Source organism: Salmo trutta, chromosome 28 (assembly GCF_901001165.1).
Source record: "Salmo trutta chromosome 28, fSalTru1.1, whole genome shotgun sequence".
Taxonomy (NCBI): Eukaryota; Metazoa; Chordata; class Actinopteri; order Salmoniformes; family Salmonidae; genus Salmo; species Salmo trutta.
Window position 1 is genome coordinate 28584882 of NC_042984.1, and position 22558 is coordinate 28607439.

General features: G+C 41.6%; 1 protein-coding gene across 1 annotated transcript in view; it reads left to right on the plus strand.

Moving 5' to 3' along the window:
- The window catches only part of LOC115165943 (potassium voltage-gated channel subfamily D member 1), a 63664-nt gene extending 41568 nt beyond the window's left edge, over positions 1–22096 (plus strand). The window contains exons 3-7 of the mRNA XM_029719480.1: positions 11124–11286; positions 11562–11645; positions 18386–18481; positions 19101–19348; positions 19909–22096. Coding sequence (XP_029575340.1) covers positions 11124–11286; positions 11562–11645; positions 18386–18481; positions 19101–19348; positions 19909–20110 — 793 coding nt within the window. The 3' untranslated portion in view covers positions 20111–22096. The remainder of the gene's footprint in view (positions 1–11123; positions 11287–11561; positions 11646–18385; positions 18482–19100; positions 19349–19908) is intronic.
- The last annotated feature ends 462 nt before the right edge of the window (positions 22097–22558 follow it).

The window sequence follows — 22558 nt, forward strand, 5'->3', positions numbered from 1 at the left end:
TTACTTCACCTTATCTCAAACAATACAGTAAATCAAATCAAATGTATTTATATAGCCCTTCTTACATCAGCTGATATCTCAAAGTGCTGTACAGAAACCCAGCCTAAAACCCCAAACAGCAAGCATTGCAGGAGTAGAAGCACAGTGGCTAGGAAAGACTCCCTAGAAAGGCCAAAGCCTAGGAAGAAACCTAGAGAGGAACCAGGCTATGAGGGGTGGCCAGTCCTCTTCTGGTTGTTTCGGGTGGAGATTATAACAGAACATGGCCAAGATGTTCAAATGTTCATAGATGACCAGCAGGGTCAAATAATAATAATCACAGTAGTTGCCGAGGGTGCAACAGGTCAGCACCTCAGGAGTAAATGTCAGTTGGCTTTTCATAGACGATCATTCAGAGTATCTCTACCGCTCCTGCTGTCTCTAGAGAGTTGAAAATAACAGGTCTTGGACAAGGTTGCACGTCCGGTGAACAGGTCAGGGTTCCATAGCCGCAGGCAGAACAGTTGAAACTGGAGCAGCAGCACGGCTAGGTGGACTGGGGACAGCAAGGAGTCATCATGCCAGGTAGTCCTGAGGCATGGTCCTAGGGCTCAGGTCCTCCGAGAGAGAGAGAAAAAGAAAGAGAGAAAGAGAGAGAGAATTAGAGAGAGCATACTTAAATTCACACAGGACACCGGATAAGACAGGAGAAATACTCCAGATATAACACACTAACCCTAGCTCCCCAACACATAAACTATTGCATCATAAATACTGGCAGCTGAGACAGGAGGGGTCAGGAGACACTGTGGCCCCATCCGATGATACCCCCGGACAAGGCCATGCAGGCAGGATATAACCCCACCCACCCCCATACCACTAGAGGGATATCTTTAACCACCAACTTACCATCCTGAGACAGGGCCGAGTATAGCCCACAAAGACAAAGTAACGGCGAGGTCCTTCACAGTTTTATTTGAGATGACTGTACAACCATCAAGATTAATTGTCAGATTCAACAGAAGATCTCTCTGTTTCTTTGGACCTAGAACAAGCATCTCTGTTTTGTCCGAGTTTAAAAGTAGAACGTTTGCAGCCATCCACTTCCTTATGTCTGAAACACAGGCTTCCAGGGAGGGCAATTATGGGGCTTCACCATGTTTCATCGAAATGTACAGCTGTGTGTCATCCGCATAGCAGTGAAAGTTAACATTATGTTTTCGAATGATATCCCCAAGAGGTAAAATATATAGTGAAAACAATAGTGGTCCTAAAACGGAACCTTGAGGAACACCAAAATTTACAGTTGATTTGTCAGAGGACAAACCATCCACAGAGACAAACTGATATCTTTCCGACAGATAAGATCTAAACCAGGCCAGAACTTGTCCGTGTAGACCAATTTGGGTTTCCAATCTCTCCAAAAGAATGTGGTGATCGATGGCATCAAAAGCAGCACTAAGGTCTAGGAGCACGAGGACAGATGCAGAGCCTCGGTCTGATACCATTAAAAGGTCATTTACCACCTTCACAAGTGCAGTCTCAGTGCTATGATGGGGTCTAAAACCAGACTGAAACATTTCGTTTACATTGTTTGTCTTCAGGAAGTGTCACGCCCTGACCATAGAGCCCTTCTTTCTCTATGGTGTAGTAGGTCAGGGCGTGACTGGGGTGTATTCTAGTTTATTATTTCTATGTGGGGTTCTAGTTTATTATTTCTATGTTGGTGATTTGTATGATTCCCAATTAGAGGCAGCTGGGAATCGTTGTCTCTAATTGGGGATCATATTTGGGTAGCATTTTTCCCACCTGTGTTTGTGGGATATTATTTTGTGTTTTGTGCACCACTTAGTCACGTTTCATTTGATAATTTATTGTTTTGTGCGGTACACTTAAATAAAATATGTGGAACCCAGATCACGCTGCACATTGGTCCGAGTATGCTTCCAGTTCTTATGACGAGCGTGACAGGAAGGCAGTGAATTGCTGCGCAACAGCTTTTTCAAAAATGTTTGAGAGGAATGGAAGATTCGATATAGACCGATAGTTTTTTATATTTTCTGGGTCAAGGTTTGGCTTTTTCAAGAGAGGCTTTATTACTGCCACTTTTAGTGAGTTTGGTACACATCCGGTGGACAGAGAGACATTTATTATGTTCAACATAGGAGGGCCAAGCACAGGAAGCAGCTCTTTCAGTAGTTTAGTTGGAATAGGGTCCAGTATGCAGCTTGAAGGTTTAGAGGCCATGATTATTTTCATAATTGTGTCAAGAGATATAGTGTCTCCCTTGATCCTAGGTCCTGACAGAATTGTGCAGACTCAGGACAGCTGAGCTTTGGAGGAATACGCAGATTTAAAGAGGAGTCCGTAATTTGCTTTCTAATGATCATGTTTTTTTCCTCAAAGAAGTTCATGAATTTATTACTGCTGAAGTGAAAGCCATCCTCTCTTGGGGAATGTTGCTTTTTAGTTAGCTTTGCGACAGTATCAAAAATAAATGTTGTATTGTTCTTATTTTCCTCAATTAAGTTGGAAAAATAGGATGATCGAGCAGCAGTGGTGGCTCTTCGATACTGCACGGTACTGTCTTTCCAAGCTAGTCGGAAGACTTCCAGTTTGGTGTGGCGCCATTTCCGTTCCAATTTTATGGAAGCTTGCTTCAGAGCGCAGGTATTTTCTGTATACCAGGGAGCTAGTTTCTTATGACAAATGTTTTTAGGGGTGCGACTGCATCTAGGGTATTGCGCAAGATTAAATTGAGTTCCTCAGTTAGGTGGTTAAATGATTTTTGTCCTCTGACGTCCTTGGGTAGGCAGAGGAAGTCTGGAAGGGCATCAAGGAATCTTTGGGTTGTCTAAGAATTTATAGCACGACTTTTGATGATCCTTGGTTGGGGTCAGAGCAGATTATTTGTTGCGATTGCAAATGTAATAAAATGGTGGTCCGATAGTCCAGGATTATGAGGAAAAACATTAAGATCCACAACATTTATTCCATGGGACAAAACTAGGTCCAGAGTATGACTGTGGCAGTGAGTAGGTCCAGAGACATGTTGGACAAAACACACTGAGTCGATAATGGCTCCAAAAGCCTTTTGGAGTGGGTCTGTGGACTTTTCCATGTGAATATTAAAGTCACCAAAAATGTGAATATTCTCTTCTATGACTACACGGTCCGATAGGAATTCAGGGAACTCAGTGAGGAATGTTGTATATGGCCCAGGAGGCCTATAAACAGTAGCTATAAAAAATGATTGAGTAGGCTGCATAGATTTCATGACTAGAAGCTCAAAAGACAAAAACGCAGTCGTTTTTTTTTGTACATTTAAATTTGCTATTGTAAACGTTAGTAACACATCCACCTTTGCGGGATGCGCGGGGGATATGGTCACTAGTGTACCCATGAGGAGAGGCCTCATTTAACACAGTAAATTCATCAGGCTTAAGCCATGTTTCAGTCAGGCCAATCATTTCAAGATTATGATCAGTCATTAGTTCATTGACTATAACTGCCTTGGAAGTGAGGGATCTAACATTAAGTAGCCCTATTTTGAGATGTGAGGTATCACAATCTCTTTCAATAATGGCAGGAATGGAGGAGGTCTTTATTCTAGTGAGATTACTAAGGCGAACACCGCCATGTTTAGTTTTGCCCAACCTAGGTCGAGGCACAGACACGGTCTCAATGGGGATAGCTGAGCTGACTACACTGACTGTGCTAGTGGCAGACTCCACTAAGCTGGCAGACTGGCTAACAGCCTGCTGCCTGGCCTGCACTCTATTTCATTGTGGAGCTAGGGGAGTTAGAGCCCTGTCTATGTTCGTAGATAAGATGAGAGCACCCCTCCAGCTAGGATGGAGTCGGTCACTCCTCAACAGGCCAGTACTGTGTCATACATTTTTTCTGTATTATGTCTCCAAAAAATTGGTTCAGAGATTCAATAACAGATCATTCTCATACAGTATCACTTCCCACGTATGGGTTGTATTCCTATGTTACTCACGTTGTCATTCCTACTACAGAGTGGTGCGAATGGTTAGGGTACCCATCGTGGCTGATTCATTTCAATTTACCGCTGTGTCCTAAGTAAGAAAGGACTACAGCTGTTTATCGAAAGAGGAAAAGACTTTCTAATTTATTTGAGTAAATCAAGATCTTAAATAGACCATGCATAATGATTGTCCATTGCATGATCTGTTCATTAATCAACCACCAAACCACTATGGGGATTTAATGTGCCATAAATATCTTTAATTTTCTTGAGACAGTGAAAACCCAAATACAAATTTACACATTCACATCTAAATACACTTTAATACCCTTGCCCCATAAATGGAACAAGAGAAAATTATTTCAAAACTTAAACAAAAAACAACACTTAATTTGTGTTATTTTTCCCTGGCTTTGGTTAGTATTAAGGTGACAGGTCAGCTTTTCATGATCAGTCCAGCAAATGTCACAGGCTGTAGACAGGGAGCAGTAAATAGCCTGGTTATCTATATGGGACACATGCTCTGCTCTCTCTCTCTCTCTCTTTCTCTCTACTCTCTCTCTCTACCCAGCATCACAAAACAACCGATCTCAACAGCAACCTTCGAGGCTCCAGCAACACAGAGTGCTGCTCACTGCTAACCCTGATTGAATGTCCTTACCTGTTTCAGCGCCCATGTTCATGCTGTGATAAAGTTCATGTTTTATGGCATGTCTTTATGGAATCACTCATACATACATTTATGTTATGCTGCTGTTCTGAATGTTGTTGTCAGGGCACGCTTCTGTGTTTCAGTCCTGCTGGAAGTTTAACAGAGGGACAGTCATAAGTCACAGACGGGCAATATTGTTAATATCCGGAAATTATTCATAGGATTTTTACAGATTTTGTCCGAGGCCAATCACCTCAACTACACAGCATGTGGACATCACTGAAGGAATCCAAGTCCACAATGACCCACACTTCAAAGTCAAAGGGATTTAAACAAATAAATTACACAGGGTTTTTTTCTGTTACCCAAATAGAAATTGTACAACTGTAATCAAAGCGAGGGGATGTGGTTGTCCCATCCCAGCAATTTCAATGTCTATGAATACCGCAGGTCTATTGGTCGCTGACACTTTCTGTCAATAAATCATTGGTCATACCGTAACTAAACAGAGCATTATCTTGGTGGTATCCAGGTGTGCTCCTGTAATCATTAACGTTGTCAGCTAACCAAGGGGAAATCCTTCCTCTGTTTAATTCACAGGCACTTGACATTTGCCTGTTCATTACCAAAGGAGTCATTACCTGATGCAATCACTGATGAGCTCATTGTCCCCATTAGGTTTGAATAGGATGCATGTCAAGTGGTGCTTGTGGGTCTGTCACTTTGCATTAGCAGCTGTTTATCATGTATAGCAAATGAGTGTTTAACCAATCAGAGCTGCCGGACACAATCACCACTCCACTCACAACAAGTCAATATCAGTTACACACCTTATGTGATAGTCAGTATTGAGTAGGTTAGCAATTAGAATGTATGGCCTAGTCAGACCATTACTCTTATCCAGCTGGCTAATAGGCGTTTTTAGATACGTACTGTTTGGTGTAGCACAGAGAATTTTTGACCAACCTTAACTTGTCAATACTTTCTCAATCCCCGACTCGGAAGACGACCAATGTCTTCTAAACATCCATGTCTAGTTGCAGGGGGTTTGTTTGAATTTAGAAAATACTCTGTTTTTAAAATAATTATTTTGCTCCATAAAGTAATCCAACAATGTATTCGCTGCCATCTTGTCTATTTCAAATCTTCTCTGATTGATTGAGACATGTGGGTGTCCACCCCAAAGTGCCGCATGTCATGATGACACTCACCTGTCTCAATAAAATGAGAGAAGATTATTAATTTGAAAAAGATGGCGGCGTACACATTGTTGGATTTCTTGGTTAGCAAAACATTTAATAACGGAGTGTTTAAAAAATTCAAGCAAACCCCCTGCAACTAGACATTGATAATAAGAAGACATTGGTTGTCTTCCAAGTCCGGAATAGAGGATGTGTCGCCAAGTTAAGGTTGGTCGAAAATTTGGGGGCTCTCGAGTGGCGCAGAGGTCTAAGGCACTGCATCTCAGTGCTAGAGGCGTCACTACAGACCCTGATTCGATTCCAGGCTGTCTCACAACCGGCCTTGATTGGGAGGCCAATAGGGCGCCGCACAATTGGCCCAGCGTCGTCCGGGTTAGGGTTTGGCCGGGGTAGGCCGACATTGTAAGTAAAAATGTGTTCTTAACTAACTTGCCTAGTTAAAAAGAAGGTAAAATAAAATAAAATAAAGAAATAAAGTTGGTAGAAAATGATCTGCTACTCCAACGGTACCTAACCTGTAATGGCTAATGGAGCATCACCTTAGCCCGTTACAATCTGCTAGCTATGCGTAGGTAAGACTCCCAATGAGTTTCAATCTGAGATGGTAGGTTCACCTTGGGTGACCGTGGCAAAAATGCTCCATTCTCCAATTGGCTTGTTTGTGGTCAGTGTTAAAGTTTTTCATTGGCTTTTCCCCGAACATTTTTTCAGCGAGGATTATCCTACATTATGAGAATGTTGGATTGGAATGATTTGGCTCGTTTGAATCAGACCTTTTAGACACAGTTGGTCATTTTTCTCAAGCTTGAAGTGCAACATATTGGACTGTTATTAGACACGAAAACATAGCCTTTGGGCTGGATACAAGGATCATGTACAAAACCTCTCTTTCGAAAATGTGAGCAGCCAAAATCATGCCTTGATTGTAGAGACAGAATTGTGAGGAGGCAGGAATAAAGTAGTACAGTGCCTGTAGTGCTGATGGGGATTCATATGAAGAGCATTGTACTGCATTCACATGACTGCCAAGAATATAAGGTAGCCAAATAAATAATAGCTGATCTTAAAAAAAGTTCAAAATTAATCATGTGTAGCATTTTCCATGAAGGCTGTAAAAAAAAAGGAAAAAAAGAAGAGTTAACACTTTTCTGCGATTTCTCGGTTCACTATTCTCTCTCTACTCAATATCCCTGTGAACTACTGACAACCCTCCTTGACCCCTTTCAGTAACCACATCAAGGCCAGGCTGCCTCTCTCTCGCTCTCCCACAGGGGCATCTGTCTAAGACATTCTATTATGGGCAAATTAAAGAGCTAGGAAGCTCTTCATAATGCTGATGAGAAATGCATGGATATTGCTGCAAAGAAAACATTGAGACACTGACACTAAACTGACCTGTGCACAGTAGTATTCTGTTCTTGTCTCAAATATTTCATTTGTATTCTATTAATGCCTGTGTTCAATCTACTGTAAATATGCCATTGTTAAAATATATTATAATTGTAATTATATAGTATAGCTTTCATAGCATGATATCAATGAGCATTAACATACAGTACCAGTCAAAAGTTTGGACACACCTACTCATTCAAGGGTTTTTCTTTATTTTTACTATTTTCTTCATATATTTTATATTTGAGATTCTTCAAAGTAGCCACCCTTTGCAATGATGACAGCTTTGCACACTCTTGGCATTCTCTCAACCAGCTTCATGAGGAATGCTTTTCCAACAGTCTTGAAGGAGTTCCCACATATGCTGAGCACTTGTTGGCTGCTTTTCCTTCACTCTGCGGTCCAACTCATCCCAAACCATCTCAATTCGGTGGAGGTCGGGTGATTGTGTAAGCCAGGTCATCTGATGCAATACTCCATCACTCTCCTTCTTGGTCAAATAGCCCTTACTCAGCCTGGAGGTGTGGTTTGGGTCATTGTCCTGTTGAAATACAAATGATGGTCCTGCTTAGCGCAAACGATATGGGATGGTGTGTTGCTGCAGAATGCTGTGGTAGCCATGCTGGTTAACTGTGCCTTGAATTCTAAATAAATCACAAAGTGTCACCAGCAAAGCCCCCCGACACACCATCACACCTCCTCCTCCATGCTTCATGATGGGAACCACACATGCAGAGATATCCGTTCACCTACTCTGCGTCTCACAAAGACACAGCGGTTGGAACCAAAAATCCCAAATTTGGACAGATTTCTACCGGTCTAATGTCCATTGATCGTGTTTCTTGGACCAAGCAAGTTTCTTCTTCTTATTGATGTCCTTTAGTATTGGTTTCTTTGAAGAAATCCAACCATGAAGGCCTGATTTTTGCAGTCTCCTCTGAACAGTTGATGTTGTGTCTGTTACTTGAACTCTGAGAATCAATCCGAGGTGCAGTTAACTCTAATGAACTCATGTTCTGCAGCAGAGGTAACTCTGGGTCTTCCTTTCCTGTTTGTGCAACTACACTTGAAGATACTTTCAAAGTTCTTGACATTTTCTGCATTGACTGACCTTCGTGTTTTAAAGTAATGATGGACTGTCATTTGTCTTTGCTTATTTGAGCTGTTCTTGCCATAATATAATATAATATAATATAATTGGTATTTTATCAAATAGAGCTATCTTCTGTATACCACCCCTACCTTATCACAACACAACTGATTGGCTCAAATGCATTAAGAAGGAAAGAAATTCCACAAATTAACTTTTAACAAGGCACACCTGTTAATTGAAATTAATTCCAGGTGACTACCTCGTGAAGCTGGTTGAGAGAATGCCAAGAGTGTGCAAAGCTGTCATCAAGGCAAAGGGTGGCTACTTTGAAGAATCTCAAATATAAAATATATTTTGATTTGTTTAATACTTTTTTGGTTACTACATGATTCCATATGTGTTATTTCATAGTTTTGATGTGTTCACTATTATTCTACAATGTAGAAATAGTAAAAATAAAGAAAACCCTTTAATGAGTAGGTGCGTCCAAACTTTTGACTGGTACTGTATATAACTTGTTCTCTTGTTTATCTTTGAACCGAGGGCCATCTGCAGATATCCTGCCATTCGATCATTTGGATATTTTCCAATGCGAAGCTAGATTAGAGGCTGGAGTTGATGTAGATTGGTCCAGGGAGCACAGAGCCCCTTACGGGCTATTGAACGGAGGGAAGCAGGGAACACAACAATAGACAACATCTTCACATAAAAAGAAGGCAACAGGTAGTATTTTATCAAGCACTTTGTCTTATGGGCTCGATGAGTGCTTTTTTAGATGTTCCCCCTCCTTATTCTGCCGGGTTTGAGATAGCCGTCTTGCCTCCTAGCTAACTTGCAATCAGATACAATGTTGCTAACATTAATCTATTTTTCAATTCAAAGGGGAAACAATTGGCTGTAAAATGTATTAGGATCAGACCTAGAATGAATTTGAATGAAATGGTAGGAAGAAAATGTCCCTTAGGCGTTTGCTTATGATACATAATTGAACTTGTGTAATAAGAAATGTAAGTCTCATTATGAGCATGAAGTTTCTGCCATGAATGAAGATATACCGTTTGTAAGTACGGTATCGACATATTAAACCAAACACTAGTACTAATACTACTACAACCACCACCTCCACCATCTTCACTAGAGCTCTACTTTAACAGAGCTATTGCAGCTACTCGGATGGTTGGAACTAGCTGATGGTCCCTCAGCACTATGATGGTGTGCTGCACTACAATTGCTGCACTACAATACAACAAACAATTGCTCAAAAATGGTGCTGATCTAAAGGGCTTGAGTGGTTTACAAATGTCCCCAGTCCAGAGAAACTCTATTAACTTTCCCATCAACTGTACAGTACTCTTTCTCAGTTTCCCCCTGTAATTATCCAGAACTGATTTCAACTGTATGGCTTGAGGAGTCCATCAGTAGCTTCAAATGAAAGCAGTAAATCAAATCTGTTCTTAACACAGAACATTCATATTTTTCCCTTTTCCCTTATGGTTATATGCGTCCTATAAGACTTTTGTATCAATGTTTCTCGGATCAATATGCTACTCTAACAGTGACTAACTATTAATGCATGCGGACCACAGTATATTCATGCTTGTTTTTGTACCTGCAGAATGTCGTCAAATAGGCCACCTGTTGTGAATACAGTACATACAGTAGTACCAATATGCAGTTTTATTGTTGGTGGTCCAAAGTGCAGACAGTGCCACAGCTGCCACACTGTATGTGTCTTACAGCAAGGAAGTTTTTTGTGCATTTATCATTTATGTAAATAGCCCCTTCAAGAACTCTATCCAGTGGCAGTGACAGCCAGATGGGCAAACCAAAACAAACCTTTTAGATTTTACATTATTTGAAAGACAAACATTCCATGAGTGAATGATGCTAACAGGTTTGTAGTGTTTATCTCTGACAGTAGCCCCCTGCCACGTTGGGACACAGCATGTCTATGTAGGCCTTATTGTAATGGGAAAGCTTGCTGATCAGAAGGCAGTTGGCATATTCCTCCACTGCACAGCAATGGCCATGATGAAAGTGGGAAATGTTGGCTCCACCACACCTGTCTGGCTTCTGACATCACTCCCCTGTTATTGCTTTGTAACAGTCATTCAGCTCAGCACCAGTGAATTATGGAGTGGGCTAGGCCAATCAGAGGTGAGATGGTGTACTATATGAGGCAACCGCCAGCAACTTGTGTGCCTGTGTTTGAATGATAGCATGTGCTTAGAGGGAGTGGGAAAATGTGTGCGCGTGTGTGTACGTGCGTGTGTGCATGTACGGTATGTGTGTGCGCAGTGAGAGTGAAGGAGAGAGACATAAATGGTTTACTTAATTGCTCTGGCGTGATCACTCTCAGTCATGGCAGTCGGTCTTTCTTAAATGAGGTGTTCAGTTGCAAAGATGAGTTTCTGAGTTTTGACAAGTAATGCATGGTGTAATCAAATGTTCACACAAGCACAATGAAGACTTGTCACAATGGATTTATTGAAGTCTAACTAGTGTAGTAAGAGTAATTGTGTTGATCTCCTTTTCTTGTCACCCTATGAGTTTTTTCACAGGTGGTAGAGTGCTGTACCTGTCATCTATTTCAGGCACATTTCTTTTTTCATTTCAGAGCCATTCTAAAGTAAACTGTTTGAAGTCCAAGACAGGATGATTGACACGTTTACACTCACAGCCATTGGTTTGCGTCTCTGCCTGTATACACTGTGATGTTGAGATATAACTGTTCTGTCTCACTAGTCACAGTAATGACCTGAGAGGAGCGTTCCTCACATTAATCCCCCACTGGCTTGCTGTTGCTGTTTGCAGATATGGAGACATGGTTCCAGACTCCATAGCGGGCAAGATATTTGGCTCCATCTGCTCCCTCAGTGGTGTGCTGGTGATCGCTCTACCTGTGCCTGTTATAGTCTCCAACTTCGCGAGGATCTACCACCAGAACCAACGGGCAGATAAGATGAGGGCACAGCAGGTAAGAGAGGGAGGCATGATGTCATTCTCATCATCTGCATGTCAGTTTGTTGTGAAGGTCGACAGTCCCTTTGCTGTAATGTGTCCTATGTATCATAGGGTTCTATTCTTACTAGGTGTGCTTGTCAGGCAAATGCCGATTGGAAAGCGACAAGGATTCACACTGTCTTGTGAAATGTCCGTTTTTGTATTTATTCAACAGATATTGCTCACTGGGTTATATGTGGAGCAAATGCTGACACAGGCATTTCTGTCCAATTCTTTTCCATTCTCCAGAAAGTGCGCCAGGCAAGGATTCGAATGGCTAAAAAAGGGGCCACCAATGCATTCTTGCAGCACAAAGAGGATGGGGGTTTGCAGGTAAGCAATACACATGAGCAAATGTTTCCTTATGCTCATATACAGAATCACAGTTATTTCACTGGTGTATGTTTGGATTTCACATGTACAGCATACAGTATTTCACCTAAAGTATGTTTAAATATATATATATAGTAGCACATACTCATCAGGGTCTGAGCAAAGTAGGGAAGAGTCAATGGCAAAAAGGGTAAATACCTACTTTAATGCTTTTAGCAGAGGTTCTGGACTGATAAGATAAAGCATTTGGAGTTCAGCTTTGTGATAAAACAAAATGGCACTAAAGCTTTTCTCTTTTCTGGAGATAGTTTTGTTGCCATGGCATCATTAATTGTTCCTTTAACTGCAGCTTATTCTTAGCCAATAATGACTGGATTTACTTCAGAATCAGACAGATTGCTGTTCTCTCTCTTTCTCTCTCTCTCTCTCTTTCTCTCTCAATTCTGGAGCACCTCCCCTACACCAACACTTTCTGCTGCATTTTCACCTACCTAATCTTTACTTTACTTTACTGACTTTATTGTCCCCATGGGGAAATGTTGTTGCAGTGTCATGTACACGGTTAAAGCGGTGTTTAATTACAAAACAAATTGACAATACAACTTTCATAACAGTTACATAACAATAAAAAGAGACTAGCCTGCTGGCCTTATCGGCATAATAATCTCATGTCATTATGATTGCCAATTTGAAAAACATATATACACTGCTCAAAAAAATAAAGGGAACACTTAAACAACACATCCTAGATCTGAATGAAAGAAATAATCTTATTAAATACTTTTTTCTTTACATAGTTGAATGTGCTGACAACAAAATCACACAAAAATAATCAATGGAAATCCAATTTATCAACCCATGGAGGTCTGGATTTGGAGTCACACTCAAAATGAAAGTGGAAAACCACACTACAGGCTGATCCAACTTTGATGTAATGTCCTTAAAACAAGTCAAAATGAGGCTCAGTGGTGTGTGTGGCCTCCACGTGCCTGTATGACCTCCCTACAATGCCTGGGCATGCTCCTGATGAGGTGGTGGATGGTCTCCTGAGGGATCTCCTCCCAGACCTGGACTAAAGCATCCGCCAACTCCTGGACAGTCTGTGGTGCAACGTGGCGTTGGTGGATGGAGCGAGACATGATGTCCCAGATGTGCTCAATTGGATTCAGGTCTGGGGAACGGGCAGGCCAGTCCATAGCATCAATGCCTTCCTCTTGCAGGAACTGCTGACACACTCCAGCCACATGAGGTCTAGCATTGTCTTGCATTAAGAGGAACCCAAGGCCAACCGCACCAGCATATGGTCTCACAAGGGGTCTGAGGATCTCATCTCGGTACCTAATGGCAGTCAGGCTACCTCTGGCGAGCACATGGAGGGCTGTGCGGCCTCCCAAAGAAATGCCACCCCACACCATGACTGACCCACCGCCAAACCGGTCATGCTGGAGGATGTTGCAGGCAGCAGAACGTTCTCCACGGCATCTCCAGACTCTGTCACATCTATCACGTGCTCAGTGTGAACCTGCTTTCATTTGTGAAGAGCACAGGGCGCCAGTGGCGAATTTGCCAATCTTGGTGTTCTCTGGCAAATGCCAAACGTCCTGCACGGTGTTGGGCTGTAAGCGCAAGCCCCACCTGTGGACGTCGGGCCCTCATACCACCCTCATGGAGTCTGTTTCTGACCGTTTGAGCAGACACATGCACATTTGTGGCCTGCTGGAGGTCATTTTGCAGGGCTCTGGCAGTGCTCCTCCTGCTCCTCCTTGCACAAAGGCGGAGGTAGCGGTCCTGCTGCAGGGTTGTTGCCCTCCTACGGCCTCCTCCACATCTCCTGATGTACTGGCCTGTCTCCTGGTAGCGCCTCCATGCTCTGGACACTACACTGACAGACACAGCAAACCTTCTTGCCACAGCTCGCATTGATGTGCCATCCTGGATGAGCTGCACTACCTGAGCCACTTGTGTGGATTGTAGACTCCGTCTCATGCTACCACTAGAGTGAAAGCACCGCCAGCATTCAAAAGTGACCAAAACATCAGCCAGGAAGCATAGGAACTGAGAAGTGGTCTGTGGTCCCCACCTGCAGAACCATTCCTTTATTGGGGGTGTCTTGCTTATTGCCTATAATTTCCACCTGTTGTCTATTCCATTTGCACAACAGCATGTGAAATTTATTGTCAATCAGTGTTGCTTCCTAAGTGGACAGTTTGATTTCACAGAAGTGTGATTGACTTGGAGTAACATTGTGTTGTTTAAGTGTTCCCTTTATTTTTTGGAGCTGTATATAAATGAAAAAATGTGAATAAAGCTGCTGGCCGGGGAACATCAAGCACATTGTAAGAATCAGTCAGCTTCAGTTTCAATGACATTTAAAATAACCAAATGTCACATTGACAGTCATTAATATTTCATCCCAAACTTTCCTTTGATTAAATCTATCCAACAGAGTCAGCACCAATAGTCCTGCAATAATGAAGGATGACTTGCTACACCGAATATGTATTATTTTTCCCCTCAGAATGAATCTCATTCACAGTATGTAAATACATTGTTTCAACCAATGATCCTACACTCTTAGGTAAAAAGGTGCTATCTAAAACCAAAAAGGGATCTTCGGTTGTCCCCATAGGAGAACCTTTGAATAACCCCTTTTGGTTCCAGGTATAAGCCTTTTGGGTTCCATGTAGAACCCTTTCCCCAGAGGGTTCTACATGGAACCCAAAAGAGTTCTGTCTGCATTCAAAAAGGGTTTTCCTATGGGGACAGCCACAGAACCCATTTGGAACCCTTTTAATCTAAGAGTGTATTGAGAGGTCAGGGAATCAGAGAACAGAAAGCAGAGGTTGTGGACAGGTGGTTTATGGACACACATAGGTAATGCCGTGCTTCTACACCTGCATTGCTTGCTGTTTGGGGTTTTAGGCTGGATTTCTGTACACCACTTTGAGATATCAACTGATGTAAGAAGGGCTATATAAATAAATTTGATTTGATTAGCAACAGGGGCCACAAAATATAGAGTTACTAGAGGATGAGTAGCAATTCACTAGACTCCTGATTCACCATCCATCCTGAGCTGTTCATCTTTAAAGCAGTGAAACATTTTTTTGCCTCAGTTGTATTACCTCAGACTTCACCTAAATAAAACATTCTATCATAGCGTATCTACAGGTAACTGCCAAAATAATGGAAACACTTCAGTAAATATGGGATACAAAGTATATTCAAAGCAGGTGGTTCCACACAGTTGTGGTTCCTGAGTTGATTAAGCAATTAACATCCCATCATGCTTAGGGTAAAAATGTTGGGAAGGGCATTATTTTGTCCATTATTTTGGCTACCATAGCTATGCCCCCATAAGATGATAATGCCCCCATCAGCAGGACATGAGTGGTCACTTAATGGTTTGATGAGCATTAAAATGATGTAAACCATATGCCATGGCCGTCACAGTCACCAGATCTCAACCCAAGTGAACACTTATGGGAGATTGTAGTCCTTCGCCTGAGACAGCATTGTCCACCACCACCAACAAAACACCAAATTATGTAATTTTTCGTGGAAGAATGGTGTCGCATCCTTTCAATAGATTTCCAGACACTTGTAGAATCTATGCCAAGGTGCATTGAAACTGTTCTGGCTTGTGGTGGCCTAACACCCTATTAAGACACTTTATTTTGGTGTTTCCTTTATTTTGGCAATTACTTGTACCTTTGTATCTCTTGTATTTCCCTAGTTATTGCCCTCCTTTGGAAAGATCAGGTCATATAGTGTAGATCATGTCATATAGTACACTGAGTGTCAATGACATAGACTGACCGGGTGAATCCAGGTGAAAGCTACGATCCCTTATTGATGTAACCTGTTAAATTCACTTCAATCAGTGTAGATGAAGGGAAGAATTTTTAAGCCTTGAGACAATTGAGACATGGATTGTGTATGTGTGCCTTTCAGAGAGTGGATGGGCAAGACAAAAGGTTTATGTGCCTTTGAACGGGGTATGGTAGTAGGTGCCAGGCGCAATGGTTTGAGTGTGTCAAGAACTGCAACGCTGCTGGGTTTTTCATGCTCAACAGTTTCCTGTGTGTATCAAGAATGGTCCACCACCCAAAGGACATCCGGCCAACTTGACACAACTGTGGGAAGCATTCGAGTCAACATACTGCAGCATCTCTGTGGAATGCTTTCGACACCTTATAGAGTCCATGCCCCGGTGAATTGAGGCTGCTCTGAAGCCAAAAGGGGGTGCAACTCAATATTCGGAAGGTGTTGCTAATGTTTTGTACACTCATATATATATTGTCCGTATCCTATTTTGAAATGCCCTGCCCTATAGGGCATATAGGCATTAGGTAACTATTACAATGTTATCATCATTGCACGTAACATGCATAACCCCTCCATGATGATCCCTCCTCACAGAGGTTTTACTCCATGTAATCATCAGTGCTTGACTTGGACTGACATTTTTTCATTTTAGCTAATTAGCCACTTTTCAACTACTTACTACTTTTTAGCTACTTTTGCAACTACGTAGCATGTTAGCTAAACCTTCCCCTAACCTTAACCCTTTTAGCTAACCCTCCCCCTAACCATAAGCTTAACCCTAACCTTAACCCGTAACCCGTAACCCCTCACCCTAACCCCTAGCCTAGCTAACGTTAGCCATCTTGCTAACGTTAGCCACTTAACTAGAATTCGTATCATATCATCCGTTTTGCAAATTCGTAACATATAATATGAATTGTAATTCGTAACATATCATACGGAATGGGTGATGGATATCCACAAATTAATACATACCATATCAAACGTAACATATCATACTAAATGGAGAGTCTCGGATTTACGTACAGAATAATACCAAGTGCTCTGTGACCAGGTTGACATCAAGTACTGTACTATGTGCATGGCAGACTAGTGTAGTTAGTAACTGTGTGTTATATCATACACTCTATGATGCCAAATATGATTGAAGACAGCAATGCAACTAGAAGTATCTCCAGTAACATTCCTTAATAGCCGTAGCCAGTGCAGGGAATTAAAGAAGGGCTCCCTCCCAGACATATTTCACTATACTAATCTTGCTTCACCAAAGGAGGAGAGAGGGATATAAGAAGATGCCCATTCTGCTGATTTAACGAGTAGAGGTGGGAGAGGAGGAGGAGGAGGCACAGATGGGGAGGGATTGAATTCTCATCTTTACTATGCACCAGGTTGATTCCAGAGTAATCTTTATTTCTTCTCAGCAGCTGAAAGCTACTATAATCCAATATTTACAATCCCAGAGTGAGAGGGTATTTTTTTTCAGCATGGATCTATAAACCCATTACTAACAGGACTGCAGAGCTATTTATAAACCTAGAGGGGTTGTTTTTTTCTCCCAGGTCTATCACAGGGTTGTATATTTTCCTGGTCCTCTTTGTCTTGCCTGCAGTATAGTCTCTGTACCAGAGTCCCCTCCACAAACACCTATAGAACCATCTCCCCAATTTGACACCTCACTGTTTCCCGTAACATGGATCTTTAAAAAAACATGAACATAAAGAATGCATGGCTTCCAGCCATAACCGAACTTAATCCATAAATCATGATTTGCAATGTTATCTCCCACAGTATTTCTATTTAATGTATGTTCCTCTTTTGATAAATTAGGACAAATATAGCCAATTCTGTCATAAATTGCAAAACAAATAACCTAGGATTGAACTCTATAGTCAGGACTGCATAATCCTATTCCAAATGACTGTGATTAACATTCATTTTAATCTACTGTATGAGGGATAGCTAGCAGTCTGTTTTCTACTTTATGTAATGTAATGTAATGCAAAACATTCTCTCAGATTTCCAATAGCTAACATGAAATGTTCAACCACTCATGCAATGTCACCGCAGTGCAGTGTTTTGTGCTGTTGTACACGGCAACATATAGACTGGTGCAGAACAGCAAAACCATGAACTAAAGAACACACTACTCACTTCATCCATCTCCTCTGTAATCCAGTGACCCAATAGAGTACGACTTCCAAAGGGCCAAAGCTAATTGTTTTTATTTCTACTTAGGGACGATCTTATCGGACATGTCTGTAGTGAATCGAACAGATGTCCCTTAACCCGCTGACCCTGCAGCAGGTCTCCAGACGGGCTTTGTGACTAACATGGCTGTTTCCCTCCCTCCCTCCCTCCCAGTCTGGCACACTCTCTCTCCGTCCAACAGATAAGATCATCTCAATGTAGATGACTTTGACAGGCTGTTCGCCGTCTATTGCAATAATGATAGCGATCAACCACCTTGACCTAGAAATCTCAGCTTCACAGCCAGATGTTTAACGAACCACAAACATTTTTTTTTTTAGAAAGCATCAGAGGAGGCATTGGTCCTCTGGGGTTCTGTGTGTCCGGGTGAACATCACTGGAGAGAGAGGTCATGAACGGTCACTTACTGTACAATCAGACAGTCAAGGACAGTCACTCAGATGTATTTCCTTAGCCCTGTGGAGGCATACGGTTTACTCAGTAGTACTGTGTATGGTATTATTGTCTAAATAATAACTAATTCTACACTGTTTGTCAGGCAAAATCAAATCTCACATGTGTTTACAATGTTAAGTTTGCTTATCACAGCAATAAATTACCAGCTACTAATTCAACTATTAATGTCATTGTATTTTCACTGACAATGTCTTTTCATGTGGGGCCATGTTGGGCTAAGTGATTTGCTCTCGTGCTGTGTCCCTCAGGACGGTGATGGTGACAGCACACCTCTTTGTGTGAAGAACAGGTCCGCCTTTGAGCACCAACATCATCACCTATTGCACTGCTTGGAGAAAACCACAGTGAGTGCTCCTTTTTTGCCTTTTAACTATCTCATGGATCATTTTGTCTGATATAACTTTTTATTCAAGGTTATCACTCACTTTGATGTACTTTATGCACACTCAGCAGTGTTACACTTACGATGTTTCACACTTTCAGCAGTTATGAGCAGCTATCATAGAATTAGAAAAACTTTATTGTCCACGCAATGTGGAAATGTGTCTTTGGGCTTCACCACTTAAAAGCAGACATTAAACACCACCAGGAGGACATTATCCTGGAGCTATAGCATGTAGCATGCAGAAACCTACAGCTAGTTCAAAGCAGACATTAAACACCATCAGGAGGACATTATCCTGGAGCTATAGCATGTAGCATGCAGAAACCTACAGCCGATCAGAGGCCTTTTGTTTCTTTCTTTACTTAACCAGGAGAATCCCATTGAGACACAGAGTCTCTTTTACAAGGGTGATCTGGCCAAGACGGCAGCAGTAGTCAATACATTATCAAAATGTAAAACAATGTAACACAATCCAGCCTGCAGGAAACATTTACACTCCTCCTGAACATCTTTGCCCCAGAGTTTTAAACTCACTGAGGGACATGATAGACATTTCTATTTCTCGTATGTGTCGACAGAATCACGAGTTCACCGATGAAGTCACTTACAGCGAGGTGTGTGTGACCGACTCAGTGGGCTTCCGCACCAGCCGCAGCACTTCGCTGTCCAGCCAGCAGGGGGCCACCACAACCTGCTGCTCCCGCCGGGCCAAGAGGAGGGCCTTCCGCCTTGCCAACTCCACTGTCTCTGTCAGCCGGGGCAGTGTGCAGGAGCTGGACACGCTGCACGTCACCAAGACTCCTGCTGGTACCCAGTACCCACAGAGGTACTGTACCGCACACACCATCCACCTGTCCACCTGATCCAAGGAGCCCACCCCTCCCTTTCTATCTTTGCCCCACCACTAAGTCACCATAGAGGCTGTTGATGTTTTACTATATTTTACTCTGGCCGAAAGAACATTCTGCTGATCCTGAATTACGAGCTGAGGCAAAGTTGTTCAAGCTCTGCTGGCTCTAATTATTTTGATGCTGTTGATGTTTGTCAAAACAACCTCCACGGGTTTAATGATAAATGTACCAGTAGCCTAAAACCATGCAAAAAAATGTTTTTCATTTGTCACTGTAGCATGACTAATGATAGTTTATTGTTTAGAGAAACAGTTGATCATGGTGAGATTGCACTTGCATTTTTATATATAGTTGTAGATGGATGTATCACTTTACAGAGAGTGGAAGAACAAATTACCTGTCTAGAATACACTGATCTACTTACAATGATTACACATAAAAGTCCACTCAAAATAAAGAAGTTGGACTATTAAGGGGAATATTGGCATGCATTGTCTAACTTTATCTATGTGTGTGTATATGTGTGTCTGAGCAGTCGCTCCAGTCTAAATGCCAGGACTGAAGACCTGAAGCTGAACTGTGATGACTACACAGCAGCCATCATCAGTATCCCCACTCCCCCAGCCAACACTCCTGATGAGAGCCTACCTAACTCACCCGCCATCCCTGGCATCCTACGCAACTCTCGCTCCAGTACCTACAACACCCAGGAAACTGTGAAGATCTCCTCTTTATAACCCCCTGAAGCACAGGACCTTGACCCATTGCACAAAAGAAGAGGAAGGGGGGGCCATCAGAGAAGAACATGGGAAAGAAGGACATTAAAGGATGGTACCTTACACACTCTTTGCAAATGCTTCACTCCAATACCAACGTAATGTCTACTGAATAGAGGTAGGGCTAGCCTGAATCTTTTTAATTTATTCATTCATTTGATTTGAACCATCCATGTTATGTGCTGGAAAAGTTACTGTGAGGTTGACCTTTTGGTCTAGGGAGTTACGGGGGGTGGGGGAGTTAGTAAATTGAGTGAGTATCACAGAGACTCACGGAGACTGTGAGCTGAGCAGGAACAGATGACAGCGTGTGAAACAGGAATCTACATGCATCTTGGACTCAGAGAACGGACACATACGGATGGCGTGGTTGGTAAGAGTGTTTTTCAACAATAATATACCCACCGTGGCATCGAAGGCCTTTTACTTTTCAAGATATGCAACGTTAGAACAAGCAGGAAAAACAAATATACATAATGTGTGTAAAAAAATTGCAGGGAGAGATTATAAAGTTTATGAATAATTACAAAATTATATTGATATATAAATACACCTTTAGAGAGAGAAATATTAATTCTGTATTCTGCAATAGATTTCTTCACACAAATTCAATGAAAATAAAGGAGTGATTGTTAGATGGTAGTACATATGTAACATATTTTGTATCATACGTCTCTAAACCACATGCATCTTCAAACTTTACCAAAAAATGTCAGTGTACTGACTAGCTTAATACAGCTATGCATGTTCCTGTACAGTAGATGGTGGAGAAAAGAATTACTGATATTAATGATATCAGATATGACTAGCTCATCAGTTTTTTTTGCATGGTACCTTATTCTTTCCCTCAGAACAGTTCGTTTTATTTATTTATCCTGACAACATTGTAAAGTAATAATGATGTCAAGTACTGCACCAGAAGTGTACATTAGGTTTAAAAAAAATGAATGAAATAAAAACTTTGAGGCATGTTCCTCACCAGAATGTGCAGTGGGTGAGTATGATTGTGTGGTCTGTGTGTGGTAGGTTGGGAGGACTTGTGTTTATTGATCACAAATATGCATGGATACCGTTGTAGGTATTTTACCTGTTTTGTTCTTTGGGAAATAAAATGTAGAGGAGGGACTCAACAGCATCCATTGTCAATGAGAAAGAAATTAGGGAGAAGAGGTTACCAGTAAGAAAAGTTCACAGTTACCTTTCGTTGACTTCTCTCATTGTAATATTGTGTTGCAGGGTTAAGTGTATGCAGCCCGTTGATGGCTGTGTAATTGACAAACAACTTTTTTGTTAAACATGCTAACATATCAGTGCTGCTACTGTACCTCATTGGACTTTACTGTTGTCATGGCTCCAGTTCTGTTTATGAGATCTGGTGTTTGCAATAACCGTTGTAATTATTTTACCGCATACTTTGGCAATCCTTCTTTTTTTCTTGGATTATTATTATTTGCATAATATTGCAATGAAAGATATCTGTAACTGTGCACTACAGATATTCTAAAGTTACTTTAGTATTTATTCACATAATGCAGATAGGAGTAGAATGAGCACTATGTCAAACTCACACATATTTGCTAACATTAATTTCCAAACATATATAGCTATGTGATTCACATTATTTACACAATGTCATTTTCTCATGGAAGTGATGACAGATGAGTAAAGTCGTGTCATATGCTTTATATGTGTATGCTGTATGAATACAACAAACGTTTGATGGGAAGATTACATAGTGATTATAAGAACCTTATACATACCACTCCTAATGAAGTGTTTACCTGACCCAATGATAAGTGACCGGATGTGTAGGCTCAGGAGAGGTGACAACAGCCAGTACTCATGTCAGCGATAGAGATGCACTGATTCCCTAGAGGACGATGAGCAGAACAGATCAAAAGCACAGATGTCTATATTCTATTCCACAAATAAAGCAATTAGAATTCAGAAAATTGTGTTGCCTTTTATTTTCAGTCTCCCAAACAGAGAAGGGATAGACGCTTTGTTCCGGTGCTTCTTCCCCTGAATAATGGTGGTGTTTTTCTATTTTATCCATAATCCCCTCTATGGTAAGATTTCATTTGAGAAGTCACCAGTAGGGGAGGCTACAACAGATGATGTAAAATATCCCCTTTCACCTTGACACTCAAATGACGGTAGACAATGATGACATTACCTCCAACGTTTTTATTACTAGTTGATTCATTTCAATTATCAACAGTCTGTTTTCATAGATAGTGCAGAATAAATACATTGCAGTGAAAGTCTCAAGTACAATGACGGAATGCTTAGTTTAAGCCCACTGTGTGATCTGACCATAACATGACCTGTGTTGAGTAACCCTGTCCATCTCTGCGTGTATGGACCGGAACAGCGTTCTGTCTCTGTATGTTTTATAGGTATGTCTGT